Source organism: Caenorhabditis briggsae (genome assembly GCF_000004555.2).
Source record: "Caenorhabditis briggsae complete genome, chrX, whole genome shotgun sequence".
NCBI lineage: Eukaryota > Metazoa > Nematoda > Chromadorea > Rhabditida > Rhabditidae > Caenorhabditis > Caenorhabditis briggsae.
Window position 1 is genome coordinate 18,560,553 of NC_013491.2, and position 27,644 is coordinate 18,588,196.

At 37.1% G+C, this 27,644-nt stretch overlaps 5 protein-coding genes across 5 annotated transcripts; 3 read left to right on the plus strand and 2 right to left on the minus strand.

The window, feature by feature from the left end:
• Positions 1–3,316: 3,316 nt before the first annotated feature.
• On the plus strand, positions 3,317–6,923 carry CBG07576 (the record flags this gene model as incomplete). Its single annotated transcript, XM_002645796.1, has 7 exons — positions 3,317–3,421; positions 4,490–4,822; positions 5,214–5,475; positions 6,078–6,269; positions 6,316–6,449; positions 6,497–6,517; positions 6,774–6,923. 7 exons carry the CDS (start codon positions 3,317–3,319, stop codon positions 6,921–6,923), a joined length of 1,197 nt encoding a protein of 398 aa, XP_002645842.1.
• Positions 6,924–7,554: 631 nt separating this feature from the next.
• On the minus strand, positions 7,555–9,205 carry CBG07574 (the record flags this gene model as incomplete). The annotated part of the gene is made up of 6 exons (XM_002645795.1): positions 7,555–7,689; positions 7,738–7,905; positions 7,963–8,088; positions 8,142–8,337; positions 8,929–9,053; positions 9,104–9,205. 6 exons carry the CDS (start codon positions 9,203–9,205, stop codon positions 7,555–7,557), a joined length of 852 nt encoding a protein of 283 aa, XP_002645841.1.
• Positions 9,206–11,957: 2,752 nt separating this feature from the next.
• On the plus strand, positions 11,958–14,564 carry Cbr-hch-1 (the record flags this gene model as incomplete). Its single annotated transcript, XM_045240521.1, has 8 exons — positions 11,958–12,017; positions 12,068–12,455; positions 12,500–12,620; positions 12,672–12,766; positions 12,816–13,118; positions 13,606–13,817; positions 13,869–14,344; positions 14,387–14,564. The coding sequence occupies 8 exons, from the start codon at positions 11,958–11,960 to the stop codon at positions 14,562–14,564; spliced, it is 1,833 nt and encodes a 610-aa protein (XP_045093500.1).
• Positions 14,565–18,059: 3,495 nt separating this feature from the next.
• On the plus strand, positions 18,060–18,804 carry Cbr-sox-3 (the record flags this gene model as incomplete). The annotated part of the gene is made up of 3 exons (XM_002645793.1): positions 18,060–18,266; positions 18,318–18,443; positions 18,496–18,804. 3 exons carry the CDS (start codon positions 18,060–18,062, stop codon positions 18,802–18,804), a joined length of 642 nt encoding a protein of 213 aa, XP_002645839.1.
• A 4,243-nt stretch (positions 18,805–23,047) lies between these two features.
• Positions 23,048–26,127, minus strand: Cbr-csq-1 (the record flags this gene model as incomplete). The annotated part of the gene is made up of 9 exons (XM_002645792.1): positions 23,048–23,124; positions 23,173–23,539; positions 23,589–23,768; positions 24,611–24,684; positions 24,741–24,852; positions 24,898–25,001; positions 25,048–25,132; positions 25,180–25,299; positions 25,993–26,127. 9 exons carry the CDS (start codon positions 26,125–26,127, stop codon positions 23,048–23,050), a joined length of 1,254 nt encoding a protein of 417 aa, XP_002645838.1.
• Between the last annotated feature and the right edge of the window lie 1,517 nt (positions 26,128–27,644).

A 27,644-nucleotide genomic window follows, 5' to 3' on the forward strand; every position in this document is an offset into this window, starting at 1 on the left:
CCTATATATCTCATTTTCTGTGAGAGATATCAAAAAGTGGCTAACTAATAAAATGTTGCTGATATCCTGATAAACATTTTACTAGTTAACCACTTTTTGATATCTTTCAAAAGAAGTGAGATATATAGGCTCAAAGTGAACGATCCGGGTGTCGTTCTATTAGAGGTTTTACGGTAAATGGACTCAACTTTGACAAGTTGCAAGACAGATTTTTTACATCTTCTGGATAATTTTTAAAAAATTAGCTGAATCTTGATAGTGTGTGCCCTTCTATTACAGGTTTTATGACCTGTCTTCCTACTAAACTCTACTCATAAAGTATTCCATCTAAATTTCGCTGATATCTACAAATAGATTGTTCTAAAGACGGGAAATCAGGTCTCGGCAACTTTTTCTGCATAGTCAGCAAACATTCGGTTTTTTAGGAGAAACGGAAGAACAAAAAAAAAATGAACAGACAAAAATCACAGAAAACTTTTTCTCAATGATCTTTTTGCAAAACGAGTGAGTTCAGTTTTGCGATGATGCGTGTAATCTGGTTCTCAAGGTTATTCATCTTCTCAAACTTCCTACTCTACTTATAATACTTTTCTTTTTCTATTTCTTCTCTATGTATCTGCTATATTTGTAAGAAATTGAATTGGAAAATTGCGGGAGAAACGGGGAACGATTTTTGAGTTTCGAATAAAAAAATGTCAAAAAAAAGTTGAAAATTGATTTATTTTGATTGCCTAAATTCAATCATGTTTGCTACTTCGGTAGAAAGCAACTAAGACGTAAGGTGGTAAATATCCATTGAACATGATAACATACTAAAAAACATTATAGTCCCATGTATCATAAACACTCTAATAGAATGACCCCTCTCTTAAATTTGAGCTCAACTATCTCGACTCCTGGGAAAGATATTGTAAATTTATCAACTGATGAAATCTTGGTGATATTATAATAACAATTTTGTCAGTGAACAACTTTGGCATATTTTTCACAAAAACCAAGATATATGGGCTTAAATTTGACGTTTTGAATGGGCTTTTATAAGAGGAAATACGGTAGATCGTACCCTTCAAGGTTGAGCCAATTTATCTCGGATCCTGTAGCAGATTATGAACATTTGACAACTGAGGAAATGTTGATAATATTATGATAACTAATTTATCAGTGAACTACTGCTCGATATCTTTCACAGAAATCGAAATATATGGACTCAAAGTTAATAAGGACATTCTGTTAGTTTACGGTACTTTTTCTTGCTTTGACCTTGCTTAACCTTTTTCTCAAAATTTCAGATTTTCAAAACTTCAAAAAACTATCTTTACGTCCACTATACGAATTCGTCATTCTACAAAACAGAGTCAGACAAACATAAGATTTCCATAGTCGGTTTCCATAGTTTCAGTAACGTTTTGATTGACAGCTCTGGGAATTTTCGACGAAAACATTTTTTTCTTTTTCTGTTTTTTTCTTATTCATTTTCTTTTTATACTCAGATTTATTTTATTTTATTTTTTTTTTTTTTGCGTCGTTGAAGTACATAGTGATTCAGTGCCACTAAAATCAGTTGTCTTGAATTTCTTTGAGGCGTTTTTACCCCGAATTGTGTATTTGGTATTTCTAAATCGCTTTGTATTTGAATGAACCAAAAATTACTGTACCTTCCTAAATATTTGCATCTATTAAGGTCTTCTGTGAGCGTTCATTATATCTTATCAGAGCCTTTATGATAAGATATGCAACTAGCTGTGCTAACAATTACTTTCCCATAGTCACACGGTCTGTTCCATAGAGAAATATGAAAATATTTTTCAGAGAAAAACCTAACGAAAACAACAAAGCATTTTTTCTTGAATGTTTTTCGTCCTCTCTCTGTCTTTCAAAACTCATTTCTCAAAACAAAACACGTTTCGTTTTCTCTCCCTCCCTCACAATCTCTGCCCATTTGTCTTCCCGATCTAGAGTCGTTTTTTTTATTCCTTCGTCTTCTTCAAATGCCTGCCATCCTTCTCTTTTCCCGCTTTCTTTTCTATTTCATCCATCCCACACACCGAACACAATGAGTCAACTCTCCCTCTCCCCGCTATTCCACCGCCGCCACCGCCTCGCATCATCCCAGCTGCCCCACATCGATCCGTGTGTAAATGCGCTCCATTGCCAGAGAGAAGTGAAGTAGGCGAAGCAGTGTGTGTGCGCATGCTACTGCCGTCGTTGCACCAACATCTTCTTCTCCGTCGCTCCTCCCGTCTTCTCCAGCCAGTTTTTTTCGTTATTTACTGGAAAAGCAAGAGCAGTGCGCCTTTGCCTTCTCTCCTCGCTCTTTTTATATCTTTTTTTGCCTTCAGGCAGCCTCTAGTGCCACGTGTACCACGTAGACACACTCATTTCGATCATTTTGGCGCGGCTGATGTGAGAAACAAAAACCGATGACATCTCATTCAACGGCGCCATTAGGCTGCTGGTCAAAATGGTATGAGGAAAAGAAAACAGGATTCCTTCCTTATGCGATTCGAATCTGTGTTTCTTTTTCTATCCTGGCTTCCCGCTCTTGTTCTGATTTCACAATTCTCATATTCTTGTTGTTTTTTTCCTACAGCATCAGATGTTTTTATTCTCGCCTGATCGTATGATTTTAGCTCGTTCAAAAAGTTTCACTATAGGATTTCCACCCCACGCCGTGAGAGTAAACAGTCAACAATGCGGCTGAGAAAAAACCCAATGTTTGAGAATAAGGTTTAGTGTTTTGTAGCTTTCTAAAAGTAGAAAATGATTACACGAGGTGTTTTATAATATACAACAACGTATTTTCAGTTGATTTTTTGGCCTTTTTTTTCAGAAAGCGGCAAGTAGCTTGCAAACTAGGATCTTCTGAAAATTCTGTGAATGCTCTAAAGTTTTCAAAGCAACTGGATACTTGACAGCCAAGCTCCAGACTCCTCGAAACGGTCAAAATCGTCGATTCTCTCGGTTTTTTCTTTCCTATCGTTCCCTCGGTACAGCAAGTTGTCCATTCCATTTTTGTTATCAGTAGACAGGTTCCTATTCTCCCCCTTTTCTATGATCATCGATTTTTTGTCATTCTATGACTTCTGCCTCTTATAACTGACATACTGTTGACTCATGGGTTCGATTTCCATCAATCTATTTGACTTTTTTCTCGGAACCTCTCAATTTCCTGCTCATTCTAATCAATTCCTTTCCACCACTATTTCACAATTTCCTTTTCAATTTCCAGAATTTTCTCAATTTTCTCCTTTTCATTTCCTGCTCGTTTTTTCAACTTTAATTAAATCCAACTCTTTCTCTACAGAAATGTGCTAACATGACCATCAACGGCACAGAGGGAACCACATTTATCCGGTCGGCGTCCGCACAAGGACTGGCCGGCCTCTGCACTTGGGCTGCTCTTCTTATCACCAGTCATCAAGTATGTTGAATATTTGATTGTTTGAGGTTATGAGAGAGACAAAGTACATCGTGAGAAAGTAGTCATTAGGTTTTGAGGGGGAAAGGATAATTATGGATTTTGGCTAGACGCTGATTATTACAATTAGAAAAGTCAGAAATTCAGAATTATAGAAAGTACAAATGCCGAGTCTATGAGTGATGAGTAACACTAGATTGGTCATCAGATTCTTAATTTTGGGCAAAATTCGCTGCTCGAAAATATTGGCCATAATGAAGGTCTTACTAGGGAATGGTGTAAATTGGGTATGAAGTTATGACACAAGACCTATATCTTTGGGAAGCTAATTGTAAGAAAAAGGTATTTACGAATATGATATCAGGATTATCTATAATGTCGATAGCTCAGAGAAAACTAAGTCAAAAGCTTTGGATTGTCTACTGTTTTCCTCAATTTTAATAGAAACTGTGGATCGCATAAACGCTGAATACATAAATCCGAAGTTTCTATTAAATTGAAGATAATAAATAGAAAATCCAAAGTTTAAGTCTGATTTTCTCTTAACTGTTTGCCTTGTAGTCAGTTTTAGTATCACATTTGTAAATAACAGATTCTCAGCTTTCCAATAATATTGGTTATGTGCCATGACTTTTACACCATTCCCTAGTGAGTGTCCTGTAGATCGATATACCAAAAACGTATTTTTCAGGTTATTTTCGGCAATTCAGAAACTGACGAATAGCTGAAAAACTAGGAATTTTTTAAAAATTCTGTGAATGCAAAGTTTTTAATCTAGGTCTGTATCACAAAGTTTTCAAATAGATCGGAAACTCGGTAATACATGCATATCTCGCTAGCCGGTACTTTCGTTATCCAAATTTTTCCTGAATTTCGAAACCTGATGACTAAACTGATGTACTACTCATTAGTAATAAATTTGGTAAATGCACTTTCTATCAATCTCAGCTTAAGTTTTAATGATCAGTGTCTCGTCTTACCATCAATCCGCGTCTAGACGCTGTTACTGCGTCCAATGATTAAAAAATATACGGAAATCGACTGTGTTACGCCTAAAATGTATTTTTTCAGATCTACCAACATCTCCGATTTTACTCCTGTCCTGCCGAGCAACGCTGGATTGTTCGCATCCTGTTCATCGTCCCAATCTATGCATTTGACTCATGGCTATCTCTCATCTTCTTCTCGGACAACGTCTACATCTACTTCAACTCGATTCGTGACTGCTATGAGGCATTTGTGATTTACTCATTCTTGTCGCTGTGCTATGAGTATCTGGGTGGCGAGAGCAACATTATGGCCGAGATTCGCGGAAAGCCGATTCGCCCGACCAACTATCTGACGTGCACCTGCTGCTTGGCTGGCAAGCAGTACACCATCGAGTTTCTTCGCTTCTGCAAGCAGGTGAGAAAACTAAAAATGGGTCAACTATCAAGAAAAAATTAGCTTCCATTGATTTTGGTTCTCTCATTATTAATCTGAGCCAATCTCACTATTCCAAAGGGCAGCGTGATTGATGCTAATTAGATTTTATGTGCTCGCTTGCTTATTTTTTGGGAGAAGGGCTGATTTTTGAGATACAAACACTAGGGAAATTTACATAGTAATCGAGAAAAAAGAGGGATAGAAGGTACGTGCATCTTTGAGAAATAGAATTTCGTGGTTGAAGAGGAAAAGGAAAAGGAGAAGACGGAAAAGAAATTGGAGAGAAAAGAAGGAGATGAGCTATTCCCGCGAAATGACTCTTTTTCTTCAAGAGATGATATTTTTGAATTTCCTCATTAGAATATTTCAGGCAACTCTCCAATTCTGTTTCATCAAACCAATCATGGCTGTCATCACCTTGATGCTCACCGCAATTGGAAAGTATGAGGATGGAGACTGGAGTCTGGATCAAGGATACATCTACATCACGTTGGTCTACAACGTCTCCATCTCGCTTGCTCTCTACGGAATGTTCCTTTTCTATGCCGCGACTCGTGATCTCCTCAGCCCGTATCGCCCGGTTTTGAAATTCTTGACTGTCAAGAGTGTCATTTTCTTGTCTTTCTGGCAAGGTTTGTACCTAATACTTACAGTACCGGTCAACGAGATGTTCAAAAACGTGTTTTTAGTAGAATTTCTGCTATTTAGACCATTTTCAGGAGTTTGGAGCTTGACTGTCAAGTTTCCAATCAAGGCTGGGCTGCAGTTATATATCAAGGCTGGGCTGCAGTCATAGTTTCCAATCAAGGCTGGGCTGCAGTTATACTAAAATCCGTAAATTCTGTGAACGCAAAATTCCAGTCCTGTTTCCGTTCCTTTTGAAAACAGACATAGATTGAAAACTGTGCATACACTGAATTTTTGGAAACTCCCTAGTTTTTCATAACCTTGTCGATTTATGAAAGATACTCTTTTGTTAACCTGAAAACACAGATGTCATCCAGAAATCGGCAAATATCTGAAAAACTGGAAATTTCCGAAAATTCTGTGAATGTAAAGTTTTTAATCTAGCTTTGTTTCACAACCACCTCAATTTTGAAAATGATCCGATACTTTACAGTCGAGCTTCAGAACCCTTAAGATGCCGAAAATCAACTGAAAACCCCATTTTTGTGAATCCTATTGACCGTTTCTGCATGTGCTTGTTTCAGATGATCATGAACCTTTTTTCCAGGATTCCTCATCGCCATTCTTGGTGCCACCTCTGCCATCGACCCGATTTATGATGCCGACGGAAAGGAAGTGATTGGACGTGGAACTGTTGCCGCTGGATGGCAAAACTTCTTCATCTGCATCGAAATGTTCTTCGCCGCCATCGCCCTCCGTTTCGCTTTCAATGTCTCCGCCTATGCTGATGCTCATAATGGTAGGGATAACTGAATTAATGCATAACTAAATTATGCAATTTTCAGCAAGCAGCGCCAACGATGGACGTCCAGTCACACTTCAATCCATAAGCTCGTCGCTCAAAGAAACTATGAACCCTAAGGATATTATGCAAGATGCTATTCACAATTTCCATCCACAATATCAACAGTACACTCAAGTAACGATCTACTGAACAGTAATTAAAGAGAATTTTGATTTTTTCAGCACTCCAACGCTCAACGACCGGTCAGTACAGGTTTCTAATTGCTTAATGTTACCACCCCCGCTATTTGTTATTATTTGCCAATTGTGTCTTGTGAATATATGTCCAGCATGCTTTCTTCTCAAAAACTCGTATACTGTTTTGTTGATAAAATTTTAAATGATATTAGTGTCTTGGGAAATAGCTGGTTATGGTTTGTTGGGAAAATCGCATGGAATCTGGTGATGGGATATTGTAGCTGAGATCTATTTGCCCATTTTCAACTTTATTGTATTTCAGCAACAACCGGGAACTAGCACCAGTACTGAAGAACAACGAATGTCCAAAGCTGGCTCTGCAATTAATTATTCAACAATGGTGGAGAGCGGAACGCACGATTCATCATCTGGTGCACCGTCTCAAGCCACTGGAAACCTTCTTGACGCATAGAGACGTTTTTTTATTTATTCGCACACCTCTCAAATTATATAATGGCATCTGCAAAACAACCTTTTTCCGCGATTTCAACACTCTTCTCGATTCCATTTTCCACATCATGTAATATTTTTATCATATTTTTCTCGCCAAAAAACCTATGAATTTGACAGCAAAAAAAACTGATAGAATCTCAAACACAGAAAGCTAAAAAAAAATCTATGTGCAAGTTTTCAGATGATCTACGTACCATGTGGATACTGTCATATCGCTCTTTCCCCCCATCCAATTCAAGAATCTCATCCCCATACTGTCCATATATACTTATACAACCAACAACACACGTCCTACAGCAATTGTCATCTGTCCACCCAATAAATTATCCTCTTTCTTATCTGGATACCCACTTTTCTTCCTTCATCTCTTTTCTTTCCTCCTTTCTCTATCGCATTTATAATTGTATTCGTTTTTATTATGTCTAGAATACTGAGGTTCGAATAAAGCGTTCTGTTAATAAGAGAAGAGGAAATTCAAAAAATGAAATAGAAATTTATTTGGGAATGCATCAAAAAAATAAATAATATTGGAATCCCGAATAATACTTTCGCGAATTCCAAAACAAAAAAAACAACAAAAATATTCTAGCTTAAGCAAAGAAAGAGCACTGGTCCTCGTTGTTAAGCTCTTCTGGTGTTTGGGAGTAGAGGAAAGCGGAGAACTCCTTTTCCTTAGTCTCCTCAGCGATGGCAGCAGCGGTGGTGGTTGTTGTGACTTGTTCGGTCTGAAATTTCAAAAAGGATTATTTCATAACTTTGTCTCAAGCACTAACAGTAGAAGAAGCGGCTTCAGTGGTGGTAGGGGCTTCAGTAGTTGTTGTTGTGGTGGTTGTGGTGGTTGTTGTGGTGGTGGTTGACACCTCCTTGTCCTTGGCAGTGATGAACATCTTCTTAAGCTCGTCACGGATTTGTTTGGAGAGTCCAGCGAGGAATTTCTTTTCCTGGAAAACGGTTTTTATGAACCAGAACTTTTTTTATGAGCTGGAGAGGCCACTCACATTAAGACGGAGCTCCTTCCATTGCTCAAAAGCTTTTCTAGCTTCAGGGGTAAGCTCTTGGAGTCTTCTGGCGACCTCGACCTTTCTGGTCTTGAGTTCTTCTTCCCATTTGTTGAAGAGAGCGAGCTGGAATCGGGAAACCATAAAACAATTTTCGATAAAGTTTCAAGAGCACTTACAGATTCTCCAGTCAGAAGTGAGTAAGCCAATTTCTTAAGAGCAATCTCCTTCTCTTCGACACTGAGCTTGTAGTCAAACCAAACGTTTTTGAACTCTTCTCTGACGGCGGAGGAAACGTTTTTCAAGAAGGATGGACCACATCTTCCAGCGAAGACTTTGTCGCGCTCCTCAGTGGTCAATCCACGGATGACGGCTCTGGAAATTAAAATTGAGAGAGTCGGCATTTTATTCATGAAGAGAATCAGTTTTAATAAAGAAAGCTGACAATATTTGTTTACAAATACAGTACCGGTCAATAAGAGAGTACAAAAACGTATTTTTCAGTTGATTTTTGGCTATTTCAGAGGAATGGAACACGGCTGTCAAGTTCCCAACCTATTTGAAAATTTTGGAGGGTTTAAAAAAACCTAGATTGGATACTTTAAATTTATATAATTATTTGAAAATTCCTTATTTTTCAACTATTTGCTGATTTCTGAAAGACACCTTTTTCCCCGTTTTTGTACTGAAAATGTGTTTTTTAGAAAGCGGCGAATAGCTGAAAAATTAGGAATTTTCTAAAGATTCTGTGATTTCAAAATTTTCAATCTAGGTCTGTTTTACACTTTCTATAGTTTTCGAAGTGATTGGAAACTTGACAGCAGAGTTACAGACTTCTGAAAATGGTAGAAATAGAAAAATACGGTATGTAGACTAGTACTGTAATTCTGGAATAGTAAAGCAATAAAACGTTTTCTAATTGTTTTTTGTACATTATTCACTAATTTTCATTCCAAAATGATTCACCTGGTCTCTTCGTGCTCCTTCTCGCAGGTGTTTCCTTCGGTGTAATTTTCCCAGATTTTTGTGATTTTTTCAGCTGCCTCAGTTGGAACATCATTGATAAACTTTGGAATACCACATGGCTTAGTCTAAAATAACAAAAAATATAACGAAAATTCTGGAAAGTTGAAATTCTTACTCTTCTGTGCCAAGATCCAAGAGGATTGAATGGGTCAGAATGACGAGGTGGGAAGGATAAAACGAGACCAGGTAAGGCGAGAGCTATCACCAAAATTTGCATTTTAACTGATAAGAAAATGAGAAAAAGTGCCCGAGGAATATGAAAAATGAGAGCCTGTCCGTCTTCCTTTCTCTCCCATCTCAAGAACAGCTTTTATAGTGCAACAACAGTTGGCGGTGACTAAAAAACGGATTTTTGTCTGCGCCCACGTTTCGGTCAGCACTATTTTGGCCGCTGCCCGGTGTCCGCCTCCAGGTAGAGCAATGTCCGCAAATGTGTGCGAATAAATGCGAACGAATTTAACTAAGACAAACATTTGGGGCAGACGAGCCGGTCACGACCCGAGCCACAGAGAGACCCCATGGGGCAAAAGATTGTGTGGACAGTTTGCAGAGAGCCCCGCGAAACTTTTTCCTTGGCAACAGAGAGTGGGCAAGCTGGTTTCTTTGACCGGAGACTCGATGAAAAACGTTTTAAGCGCACCTAACAAAGACATTGCCGGGTGGCAGTGTTATGTTGGTATCGCCCTTTTTCCCCCGATTAAAATGAGTTTTGCTCGAAATAAGCGCGATAGGGGTCAGGCTCGGAAAATCGTAAATATTTTTGATTCTAGGGCCTAATTCAAAATTCTGTTCAAGCCGTTGATAAGATTACGTTCTTCTGATTATGTTTAAAAAAACAGTTTGGCCGTTTCTATCAAGTTTAACTATCGATGTGCCCTGTCACATATCAAAATTTTGCTTTTTTCAAGATGATAATTTTAAGAAATGGTACGGCATTTGAAAAATTGATTTTTTATGTCGCAGGATTCTATTTCAAACACTCTAGGCAAACGGTGCGCAAGTAAAAATCACAAAAACAAGTATGCCCCTCACCATACCGGCCGCCGAGGATCACGAATTCAAAGCAGCCAAGTGCCAAAAATCGAAATTTTTCGGCATAACTTGTGTGAGCATGACTTCCCCCGGGGTATTGACATGTTTCTATATTAAATCAAGTGTGATGAATCCAATGGTCATAATGAGAAAAAAAAGTTAACCTAGGATTTTTGAGATATTGAAAACGTTTTTGATTTTTTCAAAAAATCAATAATCCAATCAATAGGAAAAAAATTAAAAATTTTATTCTCAAATGTTCAATCAATTGTCTATCTACTGTTTTTTTTAAATTTCAACAAACGAACATAAACTGACAAAGTTATGATTTTTTGAAAATTTAGGCATTTTTTGGTACTTTTTGGACCATAACTCCCAAAAAAAAATTTTTACCAACTATTCCGTTTGGAATCTAAAATAACTTTTTACGCTCTATCCAATCATATAGGTCTGGATTTTTTTCGAGGGTAACACTTGGGAGTCATTCCATGTTAGTGTATAAATACGCAGGGTGTGCCTTGTTCAAAAATGTCGTCTGCCAAGTTTCGGTGAGACGTTAAGGGGATCCTGAGAAAAGAGAATACATATGCATAGAAAAACCAATAAACATTCAATTTAGTCTCCCACAATTTGCAGGTTGTTTCAAAAAATTATTTCAGCGGGAATGTCCTATTTGAGCGCCGTCCCATACTACCAATTTGACTTCAATTATTTCGATTCCTTCAAAAGCTATCAAAAATCTGTCGATCGATAAAATATGTGTTTTAAGTTTTCCAACATTTTTGTAGTTAACTAATTTTCATTATCTCTTACAGAAATTGAGATGATTGCGCTCAAAGTTTAACTTCAGGATGGCGTCCCATGATGGTAGTTTTACAGGTTAGAAGGCGCTCATGGAAAAACAGCTACAAACAAAAACATTCTTTCAGAAAAATTTCTTATTTTAATATTCGCCAAATCTTAATTTTTGGGTTTGAAAATGAATCTAAACTTACAGTAAAACTAATATAACGCCGGACTGTTTATATTTTGGGAGAGGTATTTTGATGTGATGCAATATAAAAAAGTCGATTTTTGCTTGATTATAAGGAAAGCAAAATGAGAAAATCGTGAAATTTTTCAGATTCCTTTGCTACTGTGCGAATTATGTAGAAAACATTGTTTCGCTATGTCGAATCACTTCCTAAAAGCGTCGTTGTATTAGAATATGCTTATATGTATTACAGTTGTTTACTGTACTTGCACTTTAAGCTCAATTATTTCGATCCCTTTGAAATCTATCAAATTTTTGTCAACTGACAAAATTCTTGTCGTAATATTACCAACATTTTTTCTTGTTTATAAATTTTCATCATCTCTTACAGAAATTGAGATAGGTGCGCTCAGAGTTCAATCTCAGGATGGCGTCTCTTTCAAGGCTTTTAGAAAAGGGAAAGCTATTTATGGTTACGGTATTTCTGGGATGGGTACGAATTGGTGGGCTGTGGGTTAACTGATTTTATTCAAAGAACGGACGGTTATGTCTATGGCAACACCCATGTTACCAACAGCTTCGGTCCATATTTTTTGGAAAATCTTTCATTTTGATTCTCGCAAAAATGAAATAATGTCGATATTTCTTATACAGAGTTTTATTCAAAGTATAAATTCATCTTACAACACCTACTAACAGATTTAGACTACAAACTTGAATTGTAGCCATCTTCTAGCCAATTTTGTTTGTTTGATCTCAAAACGTGTGTTCTGGAGATATTCCTGAAAAACCTTGACCCGCGTTCGTCAACCTCATCATAATCTTAAAGGAATATCATCTCAATATGAACATTGATGTCGATCTTTACCGTATTCTTTGTCCCACGGCATAGTCAAGATAAGATGATTCGGATGGATAACGGACCCGCGTCTGGCAATAACACTAGACACCTCATTCGGTCTCCATGGTCTCCTACTGGCTGATATTTGTTTCATTTTTGTGTCTTTCTCCGGGTCACGATGCTGTGAGTTTGCGCCAAAATCTGGGTCAAAAACAAAAGTTATTTTTTTTCAGAAAAGCTTCTTTGCCGATTTTGTCAGCGGCAAAGGTCCATTCAAGCAGGCAGATGCTCTGAAGTTCCTTGACAAAATGAATATTTTGAACAAACTCCAAGCTGAAATTCTTGAAGTGCAAGCCCCCCCAGTAGACATTTCTGCTGATGATTTGGAGACTATGGTTCAAACAAAACCAGACGAGATTCCCTATCTGTTTGAAGGAGATATGGTTTTGACTGACGAACAATGGGATATCATTATTAGCAATGTCCGTGATCAGTACTGGGCAAGAAAATCTTCTCTGCATGAGTTCCTATATGCTATCAGAGGAAAAAGATCAATGACTTCTTCACTATCTCTTCGTTGGACCTTCCCGATTCCATATTATATTAACACTGCTACTGGAGGTAATTAATAAGACACGCTTTTATCCATAACAGACAATTTTCAGCTGATACCAATGCAATTCTCGCTGGTGTGGCTAAATGGGAAGAGGAAACTTGCGCGAGATTCACTAGACTAAATCGTTTACCTTCAAGAGGCAATGCATTAGAATTCATTTCCGGAAGCGGGTAAACGAATCTGATTTTTAAGTATAATTACAGCAAAATTGAACGTTACAGATGCTGGTCATATATTGGAAGAATCGGATCATCTTCTCAGCAAGTTTCGATTGGTGTCGGCTGCACATCACTTGGAACAGTTTGTCACGAAATTGGTTAGTTTTATTAGTATGAGAATATCTCGAAAAAAATTACGAATTCCAGGACACGCCCTTGGCTTCTACCACGAACAGGCTCGCTACGACCGTGATGAATATGTCTCGATTCTCACTCAAAACATCCAATCCTCATATTTAAGTCAGTTCTCTAAGCAATCCTTTTCGAGTATGGTCGACTATGGAGTTGGATATGATTACGGATCAGTGATGCATTATGATCAACTGGCCTTTTCGTCAACTGGAGGAAATACGATTGCAACTTTGGACCCTAACTACCAAGCTACCATTGGGCAGAGAACCGCACCATCGTTTGCTGATGTCAAGAGAATCAATTTGGCTTACTGTAATTGTAAGTACACACAAATTTAGCAAATGATTCGGTGGGTTTAAAATTTTTTGAAGTCATTGAGAATCCTCTATTCAGGGGTGTAAAAGACTTGAAACTTTTCAAATTTTGTACCCGAATTGCCAATTTTTTACTCTTAAATTGTTTATACATCGTCGTACCCTTGAATGGTTGTACCCTCGAAATTAAAAGCTCACTAGTTCAAGAATATACAGAACCGACCAATAAGATGTACAAACACGTATTTTTCAGTTAATTTTTGGCTATTTTTGATCATTTTCCGGAGCATTGCTGTCAAGTTTTCAATCACTTTGAAATATTCACAGGGTCTAAAACAGATGTAGATTAGAAACTTAGCATTTACAGAATTTCCAGACAGACAATCTACCTACTCTGAAAAATAGTCAAAATACCCGAAAATCGACTGAAAACCCGTTTTTATTGACCTGTTATGTATTTTCTTAAATGGAAACCTATACTAATTTTTTAGCTTCTTGCACAAACACCCTCAATTGCCAAAACGGAGGTTACATCAATCCAAATGACTGTAACGCATGCAAATGTCCCCCAGGATTTGGTGGCCAACTTTGCAATGTTGCTGGCACTAGTAGCAATGGATGTGGAACCGGAGATCTCACTGCCACTAGCACAATCCAAACGATTTCAGCTTCTGGAGCGTTGACTTGTACTTATGTGATTACTGTGAGCTCTAACTACTAACTGGAAAAAATCCTAAAATTCTGAATATTCCAGGCTCCCGTCGGCGCAAAAGTCTATTTCCAAATGACTGCTGCCACATTCTCCCGTTCCTCTCCATGTACAAGCAACTACCTGGAAATTAACTATCGTGGAGATTTTACAAGAGTCGGAGCTAGATTCTGCACTTCTTATCCTACTATCTCACTGTCTGAAACCAACCAGTTGGTTGTGATCTACAGAGGAATCAATGGGGCTCGCTTCTCACTCAACTACAGATATGATCCTGTCACTTTCTCTACATCGGCTCCAGTGACAACTACCACCACTTCTACTAAAACTACAACTCCACTTCCAACTATTTCACCAACTACAACAACTACTACAACAACTACAAGACCAACGACCACAACTACACGAGCGCCAACTACTACAACAACCACTACACAACAACCAATCACTACAACTTCACAATGTGCCAGGTGGAGTGGTTGTTCAGCTCAATGCGGAGGTTGCGGTACCCAATCCAGAAGGTGATTAGAAATCTCTTGTTATCAAAAAATCAATAATTTCAGATGTGGAAGCTACGTTGAGACCGTCTACTGTAACACAAACCCATGCACTGGAGGATACTGCTGTCGTCCGTTCTTCTACGTCACATCCTTTGGAACTGGTTATTGTAGACGTCCGGGAGCTGATGCTCCAGTTATCACGCGTTATGAAAAAGCTGTGGAACAACCGAGAAAGGGTTAATAACTGTTTTGTGGATATATAATTATTCTCTGTGAGAAAATTGTTAATCATTGGTAATAAATGTGATTTGACAGAGTATTTTCTGATAGAATATAATTAAAATTATTAAAATCCAAGGCTGCTTGAAAATCAAAAAATATTTTTTTTTGAAAATTCTAGAGAATCCTATAATTTAGAAATCTACAGTAATTTAAATAGTTTTGTTTCCGGGACGACTAAAGCTATTATATTCATCATTGTAACGTTGAGCCTGTCAAAGTGAACCTAAATCACCTTTTCTTTGATTTTGATTTTTTGAGATCATATTTTAAGACCGGGACGTTTGGCTTACTGTAGGTTTCTAACTTTCGGCAAGAATACTCAAAACTCCACTCGCTTGATTTTTGAGCTATAATCTAAATTTTTGTGTTCACTACGTTGAGACAAAAATAAACATAATCAGCTTTCCGGCGGGTTTTGAAATTTTGAGTTTGAAAGCCCATGTGCCTGAAAATATTGAAGAAAACCATTTTTTTTGTTGATAAAGTATAATTATGCTCATTCAAACCGGTGTTTTGAGCAGAGTCTCAAAAATTAAAATTTTGGGTCGAAATGAGAGAGATTACATTGGAAAATTGGAAATTTCAGGGACAGATTGATCTGGAAATAATATTTTCCTGAACTAAGGGTGAAAATCATTGCATTGGTCAGTACAATTCCCAAAATTTTGAAAAAATATTTTCAAAAGTGTATCCAAAAAGTATTTCTTGTCAGTACACTTCCATAAAAAATCACTAAAAAACTTTTGCAGCTGAAAACATATTTTCAGATGATTTCCCCTTTTTATAACACATACACACAGACTTCCGGCTTCCGTTATATGAGCCTTTGTAGAGCGAAATGCACTTTTAAAGCTTAAAAAAAGCAATCAGTTTGAACATTTTTTGGCAAATTATCTTTAATTTTGAGAATTTTACATTTTTCAATATTCTAGATTTTTTGCTAATTCTTTGCTTTCTTTTTGCTGATGTTTTTGCTAATTCAAAATGTTTTCTATTTCGTCTTCGAAGTTTTTTTTTAAAATCTTCTGAAAAAGAACTTTTGAGTTTCTAAAATTACTGAATTTTATAAAATTTTTGTAATATTGACCTTTTGAATATTAGTGTCACTTTTTTGCTCAATCCCATTTCTTTTATGAACAAGAAATTTCTGAAGCACATTCTCGCAAAATCATAAAGTAATGAGGCGATTCCCATTCCCTAAGGATCATATTATATGGACAAGTCGACATGATCTAATTTACCATGTCTTTTATAACACTTCCTCTTCTATGATTCACATTTGACAAATCAAATGTATCCCCCTTTCACTGATTACGGTCACTATACAATAGGAGTCGATTGCGACAATGTTTGGCTTTTCAGAACTCTTTCAATGTTCATAAACCCTTCTTAGATTGAATTTGATAAAAAAGAAAGTTTCGAGATGGAACATGAGATGTGCTGCGCAAATACCGTAAGACAGGAGGAGGATAGCTAATGAAGTGTCCCAGCACTGTTGAATAGTATGTTTTATCTGCTAATGGATATCAAACAAAACATTAAACAAGACAAAAATTTGTATCCGATTTTCATTTTCCACATTTCCTGCAAGACGAATTTTTACGCTAATACTTTTTTGATTACAATGTACTCCACAAGTCATCCCCGGAAGTGTGAAACCCGAAAACAATTAGAAGTGTCTTCCCTTTCATTCATACATAAATTGGCTTACAATCTCTCCACGCAAACCGAGCCAATCATCCAAATTAACTGTTTAATCCGCGAGCATCCCCTTCTTTATTAACTGGTGTCCTCCAGAGAAGTGTTCTGAAGTATGTGTGAAGAGAAGTCGCGAAAAGGAGGGGTGAGAGGGGGGGGGGGGGGGGGGGAGAGGCAAGAGGGGCCCGAAAACGAAGTTATCGCAAATTTACATTGTAGAAAGGAACCATTTTCAAGCATGCTGGACCTGGCATCCGACAGCTTTGTCTTTTTTATTCAACCTATAATAATAGTTTTTTTGTCTTTCGATCAAACTTTTGTCTTTTGAGCCTTCTTTTTTCATTCCTCCAGTACATACGATGTTGAGAGGGGTATTACGGTAGTAAGAGCAAATAACTGAAGAATGGAACAGATCAAAGGGAACTCTTTTGATTTCTTGTTTTTTTTTATGTTGCTCTTTGACTATGTGTCCCTCGTAATAGCCAAGTAAGTACTTTTGAATTTTCAGTTGATCTATATCGAATTTTAGCGAAATTGCATAGGAATAGCCTCATGGAATAGCCAAGTAGATAGTTTTTAACTAGCAATTTGATTTATTCCGAATTTCAGAAGAAATTGTATAATAAAATATTCCGAAATACAGTTTCAATTAAAAAAAAATTCCTAAAACACTTAAATAACTTTTTGAATACTGTATTTTAATAAATTTGAATCTTAAAGAATACAAAACCACAGATTTTTCTTCATCAAATGCCTTCAAATGTTTTTTAGAATAACCGTTGCTAGCAAAATTACCCTATATTAAAAGGCCCCCCCCCACATTGTCAAGTTTGAGCTCGTTTATCTCGACTCATTAAAAAAATTTAAAAACAATCTGTCATCTGATAAAATGTTTGTGACATTATAATAAACAATTTATCAGTTGATCAACTTTCCATATCTTTGACATGAATGTAGATAAATTGGCTTAAAATTAAAAGTTTTAGAACCTTCTATTACAGGTTTTCCGGTACTCCCATTAATTTGAATATTTCGATTTTTATTTTCCACATTTCTTTGACATCTTTGACATATCACTAACCATTTTTCTTTTCCTTCACCAAAAACGAAACATTTGTTAGCACAGTACCATAAAAAGTCAAATAAATCGCGAAAACTCGATTCCATGCATACATTTTTCTCGAAAATAGCCTTTGTTTATTCTTCTATTTTTCAACGAAAACTTACCACGTTTTTCTAGATGATGATTTTTTAAATTTTAAAAAATTTGCAAACAGTTACGCTCTATGAGTTACGCTCTAATATTTAAGGATCTAACTTCCACTTCACTGCTCCTGGAGACGTACTGATCAACTAATCAGAATGATAACATACGACGAAGCTCTTGTGTTTTGAAGCTCATGCCAGCCAGAGCTTCGACTCTCCCCATGTATCTATTTCCTTCTCATTTACCGTATGCCTCAACTCATTTTGGCTCCGCCTACTGTCTCCCTTCTATTTGTGCGGCCGCCTTCTTTTCTTGGCCACTGAGACGAGGGAGGACACGCATAATATAGCACACGTCTCTCCTTTTTTTTCGGAAAATTTACCATTTTCTTCATTCAGGTTCTCTCCGCCCTCGTGTGTTCTCTCTTCAGTTTACTTTATGAGTCGGTGTTTCCAGTTTTGTGTAGTTCACCCCATACATTCATCATCATCTTCTTTCCTCAAATTTCATATTCTTATTATTATTTTCTAAAAAAGTTTCAGCTACGACATGAGTGACCTTTCCTGTTTATATCCCACACTTTTATGTGCTGCTGAAACTGCCAAAACCTCATATGACGAGGATACCACTTCTGTTTCATCCGGGTTGAGCCCACCAGGATCACCGTTGGACTCACAAAACTCATTGGATCATGTTAAACGGCCAATGAACGCTTTTATGGTTTGGAGTCGGGGACAGAGGAGAAAAATGGCACAGGTATAACCGAACCAAAGATTCAGCTAGCTTTAAGCATATGATAGTTTTAAGGATAATCCAAAAATGCACAACTCGGAAATTAGCAAACGGTTGGGTGCGGAGTGGAAACAACTCTCAGAGCAGGAGAAGCGACCTTTTATCGATGAGGCTAAAAGACTCAGAGCTTTACATATGAAGGTACATAGGATCGTGTTTTTTCGTGTTTCAATGAAACCTATATAATTTCCAGGAGCACCCCGACTATAAATATCGTCCTCGCCGGAAGCCAAAATCCGCTAATCTGAAACAACAACCACGTCTGAACATCTCAATGCCAACTCTAACGCCACCCACACTTTTCAACAATTTTACGGCTTTTGATAGCTTGAAAACTCATGACTTGTCACAATACTACTCTTCGTTTTTCCAATCTCCTGTATTATCGACTTCGAATTATGCTCCATATAATATGATGGCAGCTTATGCGAGACAAGCGGCGGCTGTAGCGGCTGCCACTCAAGTTACAGCTTCTACAACGACTACTGCACCAGCCACCTGATTTGCTTTTATCGTAAGTGACGGTTTTGAAACTTTTAGAAACGCTTTGCTGGTTAAAAATAGAAATTGACGTTTTAAGTAGTGTTTGAGCTCATTTTGAAGTTTGGAATGTGCTCGTTTTATTTGTTTCTTACAAATCTGATTTTTCCAGATTTAAAATTTAAAAACAAGTCCTAAGATCGGTCATGTCTTAGTATCCTAAACCATATATAATACCGGACAATAAAATACGCAACAACGCATTTTTAGCTGATTTTTGGCATTTTTAAGAGTCTGGAGCTCGGTGGCCGAGCTTTGAATCATTTTGAAAACTTTGAAGGGTGTAAGAAAAACCTAGATTAAAAATTTTGCATTCGCATTATTTTTGAAAATGAATAGTTTTAAGGTATTTTGCCAATTTCTGAGTGCCCCTTTTTGCCCATTTTTGTGCTGAAAACAAGATAAAACAGGTGTCTTATAGAAACCGGCAAATATCTGAAAATTCAAACTTTTTTTAGAAATTCTGTGAATGCAAATTGATCGAATTAGGTCTGTTTTGCACCCTCCAAAAATTTCAAAGCGAACAAAAACTTGACCCGAGCTCCAGACGCTTCTTATTGATACTCTAATTCCATTTCATACTAAAATTTCCTTTTTTTCGAAAATAGTACTTTCCTTAAAAATGATTTTCCTGTCATTGTTTGGAGACTTGTTTTACACCCTCCAGCGTTTTCAATGTGAACGGAAGCTTGACAGTCAAGCTTTAGACATCTGAAAATGTCAAAAATTCGTTAAAATCTCATTGACCAATATTGTAATTACATTTCAAACAAAAAGTTTCAACTTATTTTCTCGAAAAATAGTATTTTCTTCAAAAATGGTTTTTCAAGTCATTGTTTTGAGACTTGGTCACTTGTTTCCTTTCCCGATGGTAATTGGTTCACCACCAACACGAAAAACGCGCTGAAGTGTGAACCTTTTTCTCTCACTCGGACCCCCCGATTTTTGAATTAACACCATCCCGTTGACTCGCTAATTTGTCTAGGTGCCGGTGGTGTATTGTGCACCTCGCGCACTTCCTGTTACGCACACATATTGTTCCTCTATTGGAGAATTCTTATTATTTTTCCGGAGGGGGTTTGTGGTTTTAGAGGCATAGGAATTTTTTTTCCTTCTTAAGATGAATCAAAAGGAGCGAAGTGTATCATGCGCGAATAAGTCGACGCTCTTTTGTGTAGAAAATAGAAGTATACTATTTACTGAATGATTGACATTCGATTTATTGTGTGCAGTATGGATTTGGGCAGATGTGCACTGGTTCTTCCCTGTTTCTTATCTTTCTTACCAACCATTTTCGGAGAAAAGACAATAAAAATGACTCATTTCAGGCTTGCTCAACCTTCCTAAAACCCCACTTTGTGACAGTGAGCTGAATCTCCATAACAATGCCATTCATAATTTTTACCCAAATTGCAATATTTTTGATTGTCCTGACATGTTTCCTCTTCTTTTTACGACTTGTAATATAAATGTTTTCTTGGATTCTTTTGAGACCTATGTGACTCAAAAAAATCAGCAATCGTAAAAAACTCAATACAATAGCAGAAGAAATGCCAGCTTATCTGTTTGTAAGTACTCAAAAGAAGCTCCTCGCCCAGGAGGATACTGTATTTTTGAATGTGCCTGGCCGCAAAAGTGTACAAGAATAAATAGGCGGCCGAATGTAATGTTAGCATTCAATTTTTGTGACTTCTATTGTACAACAACTTCAATACAATAGAATGAATTGTTCAAGAACAAACTTCCAATTCATTGTTGGTTAAATCGAATGAAAAGAAATCAAGGAGGAGAAGAAGGAGAGGTATTCAACAACTTTTACTCCCCTCCTTCTCTTTTTCTACTCTGCCATTGCTATTTACCATTTGCTGTCATTGACGGCCAATACACCCCATGTGAAGAGTTTCATTTTTTGAGATATCGTGGTGTTGCCGAACAAAGAGAACAATGACCACACTTAAAACGACGCCTAATCAAATCGGTTCACACGCAAAACATAGAATAGAGGAGAAGAGAAAAGGTGAAGTGACGATTTTCACGGTCACCTGAGGTCTTGGCGGAATTTGCAAAATTGGGTTTGTGGTAATATGAGAAATTTGAAACCGGTCGAATTATGTGTGGAAAAAAAGGTGCGACATTGTTTCTGATCGGAGATGTCAAAATTGGAAAATGGGAACCAATTGTTTGATTGGAATTTCTGCCCTGGGAAAATTCTTCGTGGTCTGTGTAGGCCGGCAATGGATCAATATCTGAAAATTAAAAATTCTGTAAAACTTGAGTAAGTAGATTTGAAGTGTAATTTACCTGTATACACCGCACGCACTCTAATAGAAAAAAAAACATTAACTTTGAAACCATATATTTCAGTCTCTGTCAGAGACATAAAAACGTTGTCAATTGACAAAATATATTTGATATTCTGATAAACATTTTGTCAGTTGACCACTTTTTGATATCTTTCCCAGAAATCGAGATATAATGGTCTAAAGATAGACAGTAGGAGGTTATGCTAGTGATACGGTATTTATAATTTCCGGACTGCAAAAGAAAAACATAATGAAAACGTTGAGTACTTAATTTTATGACAAAGAAAATGTTGGAGATATGTCTTATTTTGACACATTCGCAAGGCGTGAGGCAATTTGGATACATATGGGAGCAAAAAAAGTGAAGCTTAATTTTCCAGTTTAATTCTGAGAAACCTAATCATTCGAAAATAAGCTAAACCAAACACACTACTCACAAATTTCATTTTAAATCTATTATTAAAGTTTTAGACAATTGACTACTGTTGATGACGTATTCCTCAAAACCTGTTGTGGGAGGGCTCCTAACTTCAAATTTGAAGTCAATATATCTTAGTTTTTGTAAAAGATATCAAGAACCAGTCAACTGACAAAATGTTTGTAAAATTATAATAAAAAATTGATTAGTTTTCAATTTTTTGATGTCTCTGACAGGAACGGAGATATATTGGTTCAAAGTTGAAAGCTACGGTATTTACTCTAATAGAAGCCCACCCACGCCGGGAACTTTGAGCCAATTTATCCTGGTTCTTGTGGACGATATCAAGAAATAGTCAACTGATAAAATATTTGTAATATTATGACTAACATATTGTCCGTTGACTACTTTTTGGTATTTCCCACAGGAAATGATCCTGGTGTATGGTTTCCAAGTGGGCGGTATGGTCTCAACGTGGACGTTTTGAAGGCATTTTATTGGAGTGCTCATGATTACGGGATAGTATTTCAATTTTAGCAGACAAAAAATAGAAATTTTCAGAAACCTCTTGATTTTTGGTTTTGGCGAAGCATTCTTAGTTTTCACATTTTTGATGCCTTGCATAGAAATTGAGAAAATCAAGCTCAATCTTGACAGAGTGCCCTTCTATTACACGTTTACGGTATTTGATTCTGCAAATTTGGAAGTGTTCTCGAGTGTTCAAGAAGCCACAGTTTCATTAATTCTTCCGTTAAATGTTAAAGCCCAATTTTCCATTGATTACTGTAATTGCCGCTGAAGACTTTGTCGTCAATTTCTTTCTACATTTCCCAAATCATTATCCAGTTTGCAACAGTTGTAAACTCTCTTTCTCTATTGTTGAATTTGATGGTTGTCTCAACTCTTTCTTCTCCCAAATTGAACAATCATCGCTCTTTCTTTTTTTCTCCTGTCCACAGTTCCATTTGTCTCAAGGTAACACATAATTGTTTCTCATCTAACGGAAATTTGAAAAAGAAAGACATACACACAGGCACACACATACAATGGTAATTATCGTATTGCCCTCCTCGTTTTCGCAACGTAGTTTGGCTGACACCACTCACTTTTTCTTGTTCTCAATACAATTTCAAACGGGTATTTTTGTTGGAAATAGTGAGTAGAGTGCACTCGCTCTGTATTTTCTAAGGTCAGAACAAAAACTAAATAAAATGAGAATGGAAGAGCGACTGTCAATCATTTGACTGGTTTTGTTTGGGAAATTGAAAAAAAATGAGAGTCACTTTTTGAAAATTGACAGAAAGGCGAAAAATAAAAAAAGAAAATTCATTTCAAAACTAAGGACAAATGAAAATAATGAAAAAAAACTAGGAAGCAGCAACCATCAAATTGTAAATGAAAGAAAATGTTTATGGTGTGAGTGATAACAAGATTGAATGATAATTTTGAAGAAAGAAACGAAAGAGAACGAAGAAATTTAAAAATTACAGCTCCTTTCTAGACTTCTTTCCCTTTGGAGTTGGTGGTGGTGCTGGTGGCTCTGGCTCATCATCATCATCGTCTGAAAATTCAAATAAAGGAAAAGTGGCCACTCTTAAAAGTCTCTTACCATCAAGAGAAATAGATCCAGACAGAATTTGATCGATCCAAGATTGAACAGCCTCAAAGTTGGAATCAGAGTGCTTCTTTGGATCGTCCAAGTTGACTTGGGACATATCGAACCAGATTCCTTCCTTCTCAGAGATATCAATGAGTCCAATTTGTGGTCCCTCCTCAATATCAATTCCGAACATATCCTCCCACACATCAACCATTAGTGGGAACTCATCAGGGTCCACAAGAATGATCTCAAGAGTTCCGGCGTGTTCCGAGTTCTCATCGGCGATCTTGTCGAGCAGCTTCTTCATGGCTCTTCCCTCACGAGTCTCCTCATCGACGAAAGCCAGAATCATCTTCTCATCCTCTTCTGGGTCTCTCTGAAATTTCGCATTAATTGGATTATAAGAAAAGTGTGAAAAGGTGTACCCAGAGGTTGAAGTAGTTGTCAAGAGTGAGTTTTTGCATGACTGGCTCCTTGTTCTTCTCAACCCACTCCTCGAACTCTTCCTCGGTGTCGGCGGAAGTTGGGGCGAAAAGTGGATCCTCCTCGAATGGACGGCGCATTTGGACCTCTCCAACTCTCTTGAGTCCGACCTTGCGTGCCCACTGAAAATTTGTTATAATTATGAAGTAATTGCAAAAACCATTTGTGTGGTTCAATTGATCGTTAGGACAAAAATCAAAAACTACAGACTTGTTCCTGATCAGAAAATTCTTTTTTGATATTTCTAAATCATAAGTTGCTTTTTAACTTTTCAGACAATATACAGTGCCGGTCAGTAAGGTATATAAACATGTATTTTTCAGTAGATTTTGGGCCATTCGGACCATTTTCAGGTGCCTGGAGCTCGGCTGTTAAGTTTCTGTTCACTTTGAAATTTTTTTAGGGTGTGAAGTATCTAGATTGAAAATTTTGCAAGTACAGAGTTTTTTAAAAGTTCCTAATTTTTCAGCTAATTGCCGATTTTTGAAAGACACCCTCCTTCAGCCTGTTTTTTGCACTGAAAAGATGAAAAACAAGTGTTCTTCAGAAATCGGTAGATAGTTGAAAAACTAGGGACTTTCGAGAAATTCTGTAAATGCAAAATTTTCTGTCTACGTTTGTTTTACACGCAACAAAATTTCCAAAGTGATCGGAAATTTAACTGCTGAGCTCCAGACTCCTAAACTCAGTCAAAATGACCAGAACTCTACCGAAAAACCCATTTTCTGTTTATTTTATTGACCCGGTACTGTAGAAGAACTAATTGTGATACTGTTGGTTTTTAAATTTGTGATAAAAGATTTGAATTTTCCGGCTTTCAATTTTGCAGTTTTTCTTCAATACGGGATTCAGTGTTTCAGAGGTTGTCTGATATTATTATGAGATTATCAAGTTATATAAATCCATCCAATAATGGTAAGACACCCTCCGTTTTTGACTACATATATGAATTCCATATACTGACCTTGGATGTGACAACAGCAAAGAACTCAATCTCTCCCATGAAATCTTCGGCGGCTTCCTCAAACTCCTTGAGAGCTGAAAAACAAATTTTTCCGTTTCCTTTGGGATTTGGGATTTCTTCTCAAACTCACCAACAGATCCTGGCTCGAAATATCCAATAATACGAACACACTCATCATCCATGTTCTCAAACTCTTCCAAATCGTGCTCATCATTGATAATGGTGACCGGATCGTCTGGGATCTAAAATTCGAATCGTATTGATTGACATGAAGCTAGTGATCATACATCCATCAGCCACGAGACGAAGGTCTCTGGATCGCGGACTCCGTTGTATTCAATTTTGTATCCGTCCTTGTAGACGTGAATTGTATCCTCTCCCTTCTCGACTTCTGAAACCATTTAACGATGAATAATTGTTTTTGAGGAATTTTGTACCCTCTTGCTTTCTAAGACGATGTTCCTTGGTGGTGTTCACGGTATAGAAGTTGTATCCTCTCTTGGTCATGATTTGAGCGGACAACTAGAAATCTCAACAACCATTTGAAAGTGAAAGAATGTTTACAGTACCTGAAGGAAGCATTCATACTGATCGAGCTCTGAATCATCCTCCTCCACGTCGTTGAAGAAAACCACCGACTTGGTATCCTCGGCGAAGACCGTTCTATTGAAGTTCTTCTCAGTCAGAACCTGGAATCTTTTCATTTCTTATATCTGTTATCTTTGAATGTGTAATCTGATACGTAGGTTCAAAAGAATCGGATGACGGAAGTTCGAAAAGAGATAATAGGACAAGTTTTGAGGTTTGCAGACTTATATTATTGAATTACGAAAAAAAACCGCATTTTTAAAGTTTATTTTAAAAGTGAATTAGCTTCAAAACAATAGGTTAGAATGATCAGACAATCACCGAAATCCTTCTAATTAAATGTCTCCATAACTTTCAAATTTGATCCCATTTATCTCGATTCCTTTGAGAAAAACACAAAACTTGTCAACTGATGAAACAATAATGGTATTATAATAAACATTTTGTTAGTTGACCACTTAACGGTATCTTTCACAGAAAATAAGATATATTGGCTAAAAGTTGACGGTATGGGTAAGTTTTTATAAGATTAAATACTATACGTGATGTTGAAAAATTGACAGCAAGCCCTGTAATCAAATAACCCCCTTATATTTAACTTTGAGCCTATTTACCTCGATTTCCGTTAAAGATATCAAAATGTTATCAACTAACAAAATATTTTTGAGGTTATGGTTAACATTTTATCAGTTTACCACTTTTTGGTATCTTTCACAGTAAATGAGATATATTGGCTCAAAGTTAACCATTTGGAAAGTAGTCTATTTGTGTTTAATTTGTGAAAAAGTAATAACCTCAGTTCTGTCGAATCCATCATACTCGAGATCTGGGTATCCAAGGAACATGCATTCCAAATCCTCGTTCTTTGAAATGCCTGCACTCACGAGGCCAACCACTAGCACAAGGCTAGCAAGTTTGATCCAAGTCATTCTGAAGATTGCAACTTTTTTTGACAGAAAAAAAGACGAGAATGGAAGAGGAAAAGCATGGAGATCTTTTTGTCCAAAAAAAAAAAAGGAAAAGAAGTGACAAAAACGAAGACAGTGGGGAGACCGACACAAAAGTCAAAGGGTACGAGGGAGAAAGTGTCTTCTTCTTCCCCGGAGCTCTGGAGGCAGCTGCATTGGCACTGATGTTCTTCGCTTTGATCGCTGTTCTTACACAATATTCCCCCATCCACTGCCATTGCGTCCCGTCCCCTCACCCGTTGTAAAGGGGGAGCTGCGAATAAGCTTGATATACAGAGGTAAGAAACGAGGAAGAAAATGAAGAAAAGCATAAGACGAAAAATGAAGAAGAAGATGAAGAAGATGAAGACTCTCCGGTGAGGCTCTTGCTCTCCTGACTGACTGTGACTGACTTTACACAATATTTGTCGAGATGAAAACAAAAACTACGTGAATTGGGAGGAAAGTGAAAAAAACCGAGGAGTGGGCGAGATTGGTGCGGTGGTTGGCCCTAGGTGAGAGTGATTTCCACGAGTGGCAGTGTGGGGGCAATTGACAAAGTTCATATTTTAAGAATCAAAATCTAGATGTGGTTTATGATATTCAAGATAGTGAATTAAAAGAAGGAAGATACAGTACTGGTCAATAAGATGGAGAAAAACCAATTATTCGTTGATTTTCAAAAGTCTGGAGTTCGGCTGTAAAGTTTCCAATCACTTTGAAAATCTTGGAAAGTGTAAAATAGATCTAGGTTGAAAATTTTGCATTCAAAGAATTCGTAGAAAATTCCTAGCATTTCAGCTACTTGCCAATTTCTAAAAGACACTTTTTGGCTTGTTTTTTTCACTACTGAAAACGTCAATAAAGGTGTCTTTCAGAAATCGGAAAGAGAAGGAATTTTCCGAGAATTCTGTAAATCAAAGTTTTCAATCTAGGTCTGTTTTACACACTCTAGATTTTTCAAAATGATCGAAAACTTAAAAATCGAGCTCCAGACCTCGGAAGTTTAAAACATCTAAAAACCCCAACATCTAAACTACAAAGCTCTTTAAATTTTTATGAGTACTAAAACTTGCACTGACGCAGATTTTAGAGCTATAACTCGTTTCTTCGTGTCATATTTTTCACCGAAAACTATTTTATCGCCTCAAGCCTTTTTATTGTTTTCCGGAGCTGCCTAAACATCTGGCAAAGAAAGCATATAATTCTGACATTCGTATTTCAAAAGAGCAAAATGACACCGCTCCCCTACATCATAACTGACGTCAGCGCTTTACTCAAAAATAGCTTTTGTGCGAGACGCGACAAAAAAAAACGGGAAATTTGAAATCGAAAAATGAAATCAATTGGTACGATAACTGCCTCCTACCTCCACACACAAAGATTCTGCAAACATATCACCCTCTATATCTCGGCAGAGCACAATTTATCCATTTATTTGCGTCTGCGATCTCGCATCACTTGAGGCACACAAAAACTTGATTTTCCAAGGATTAATC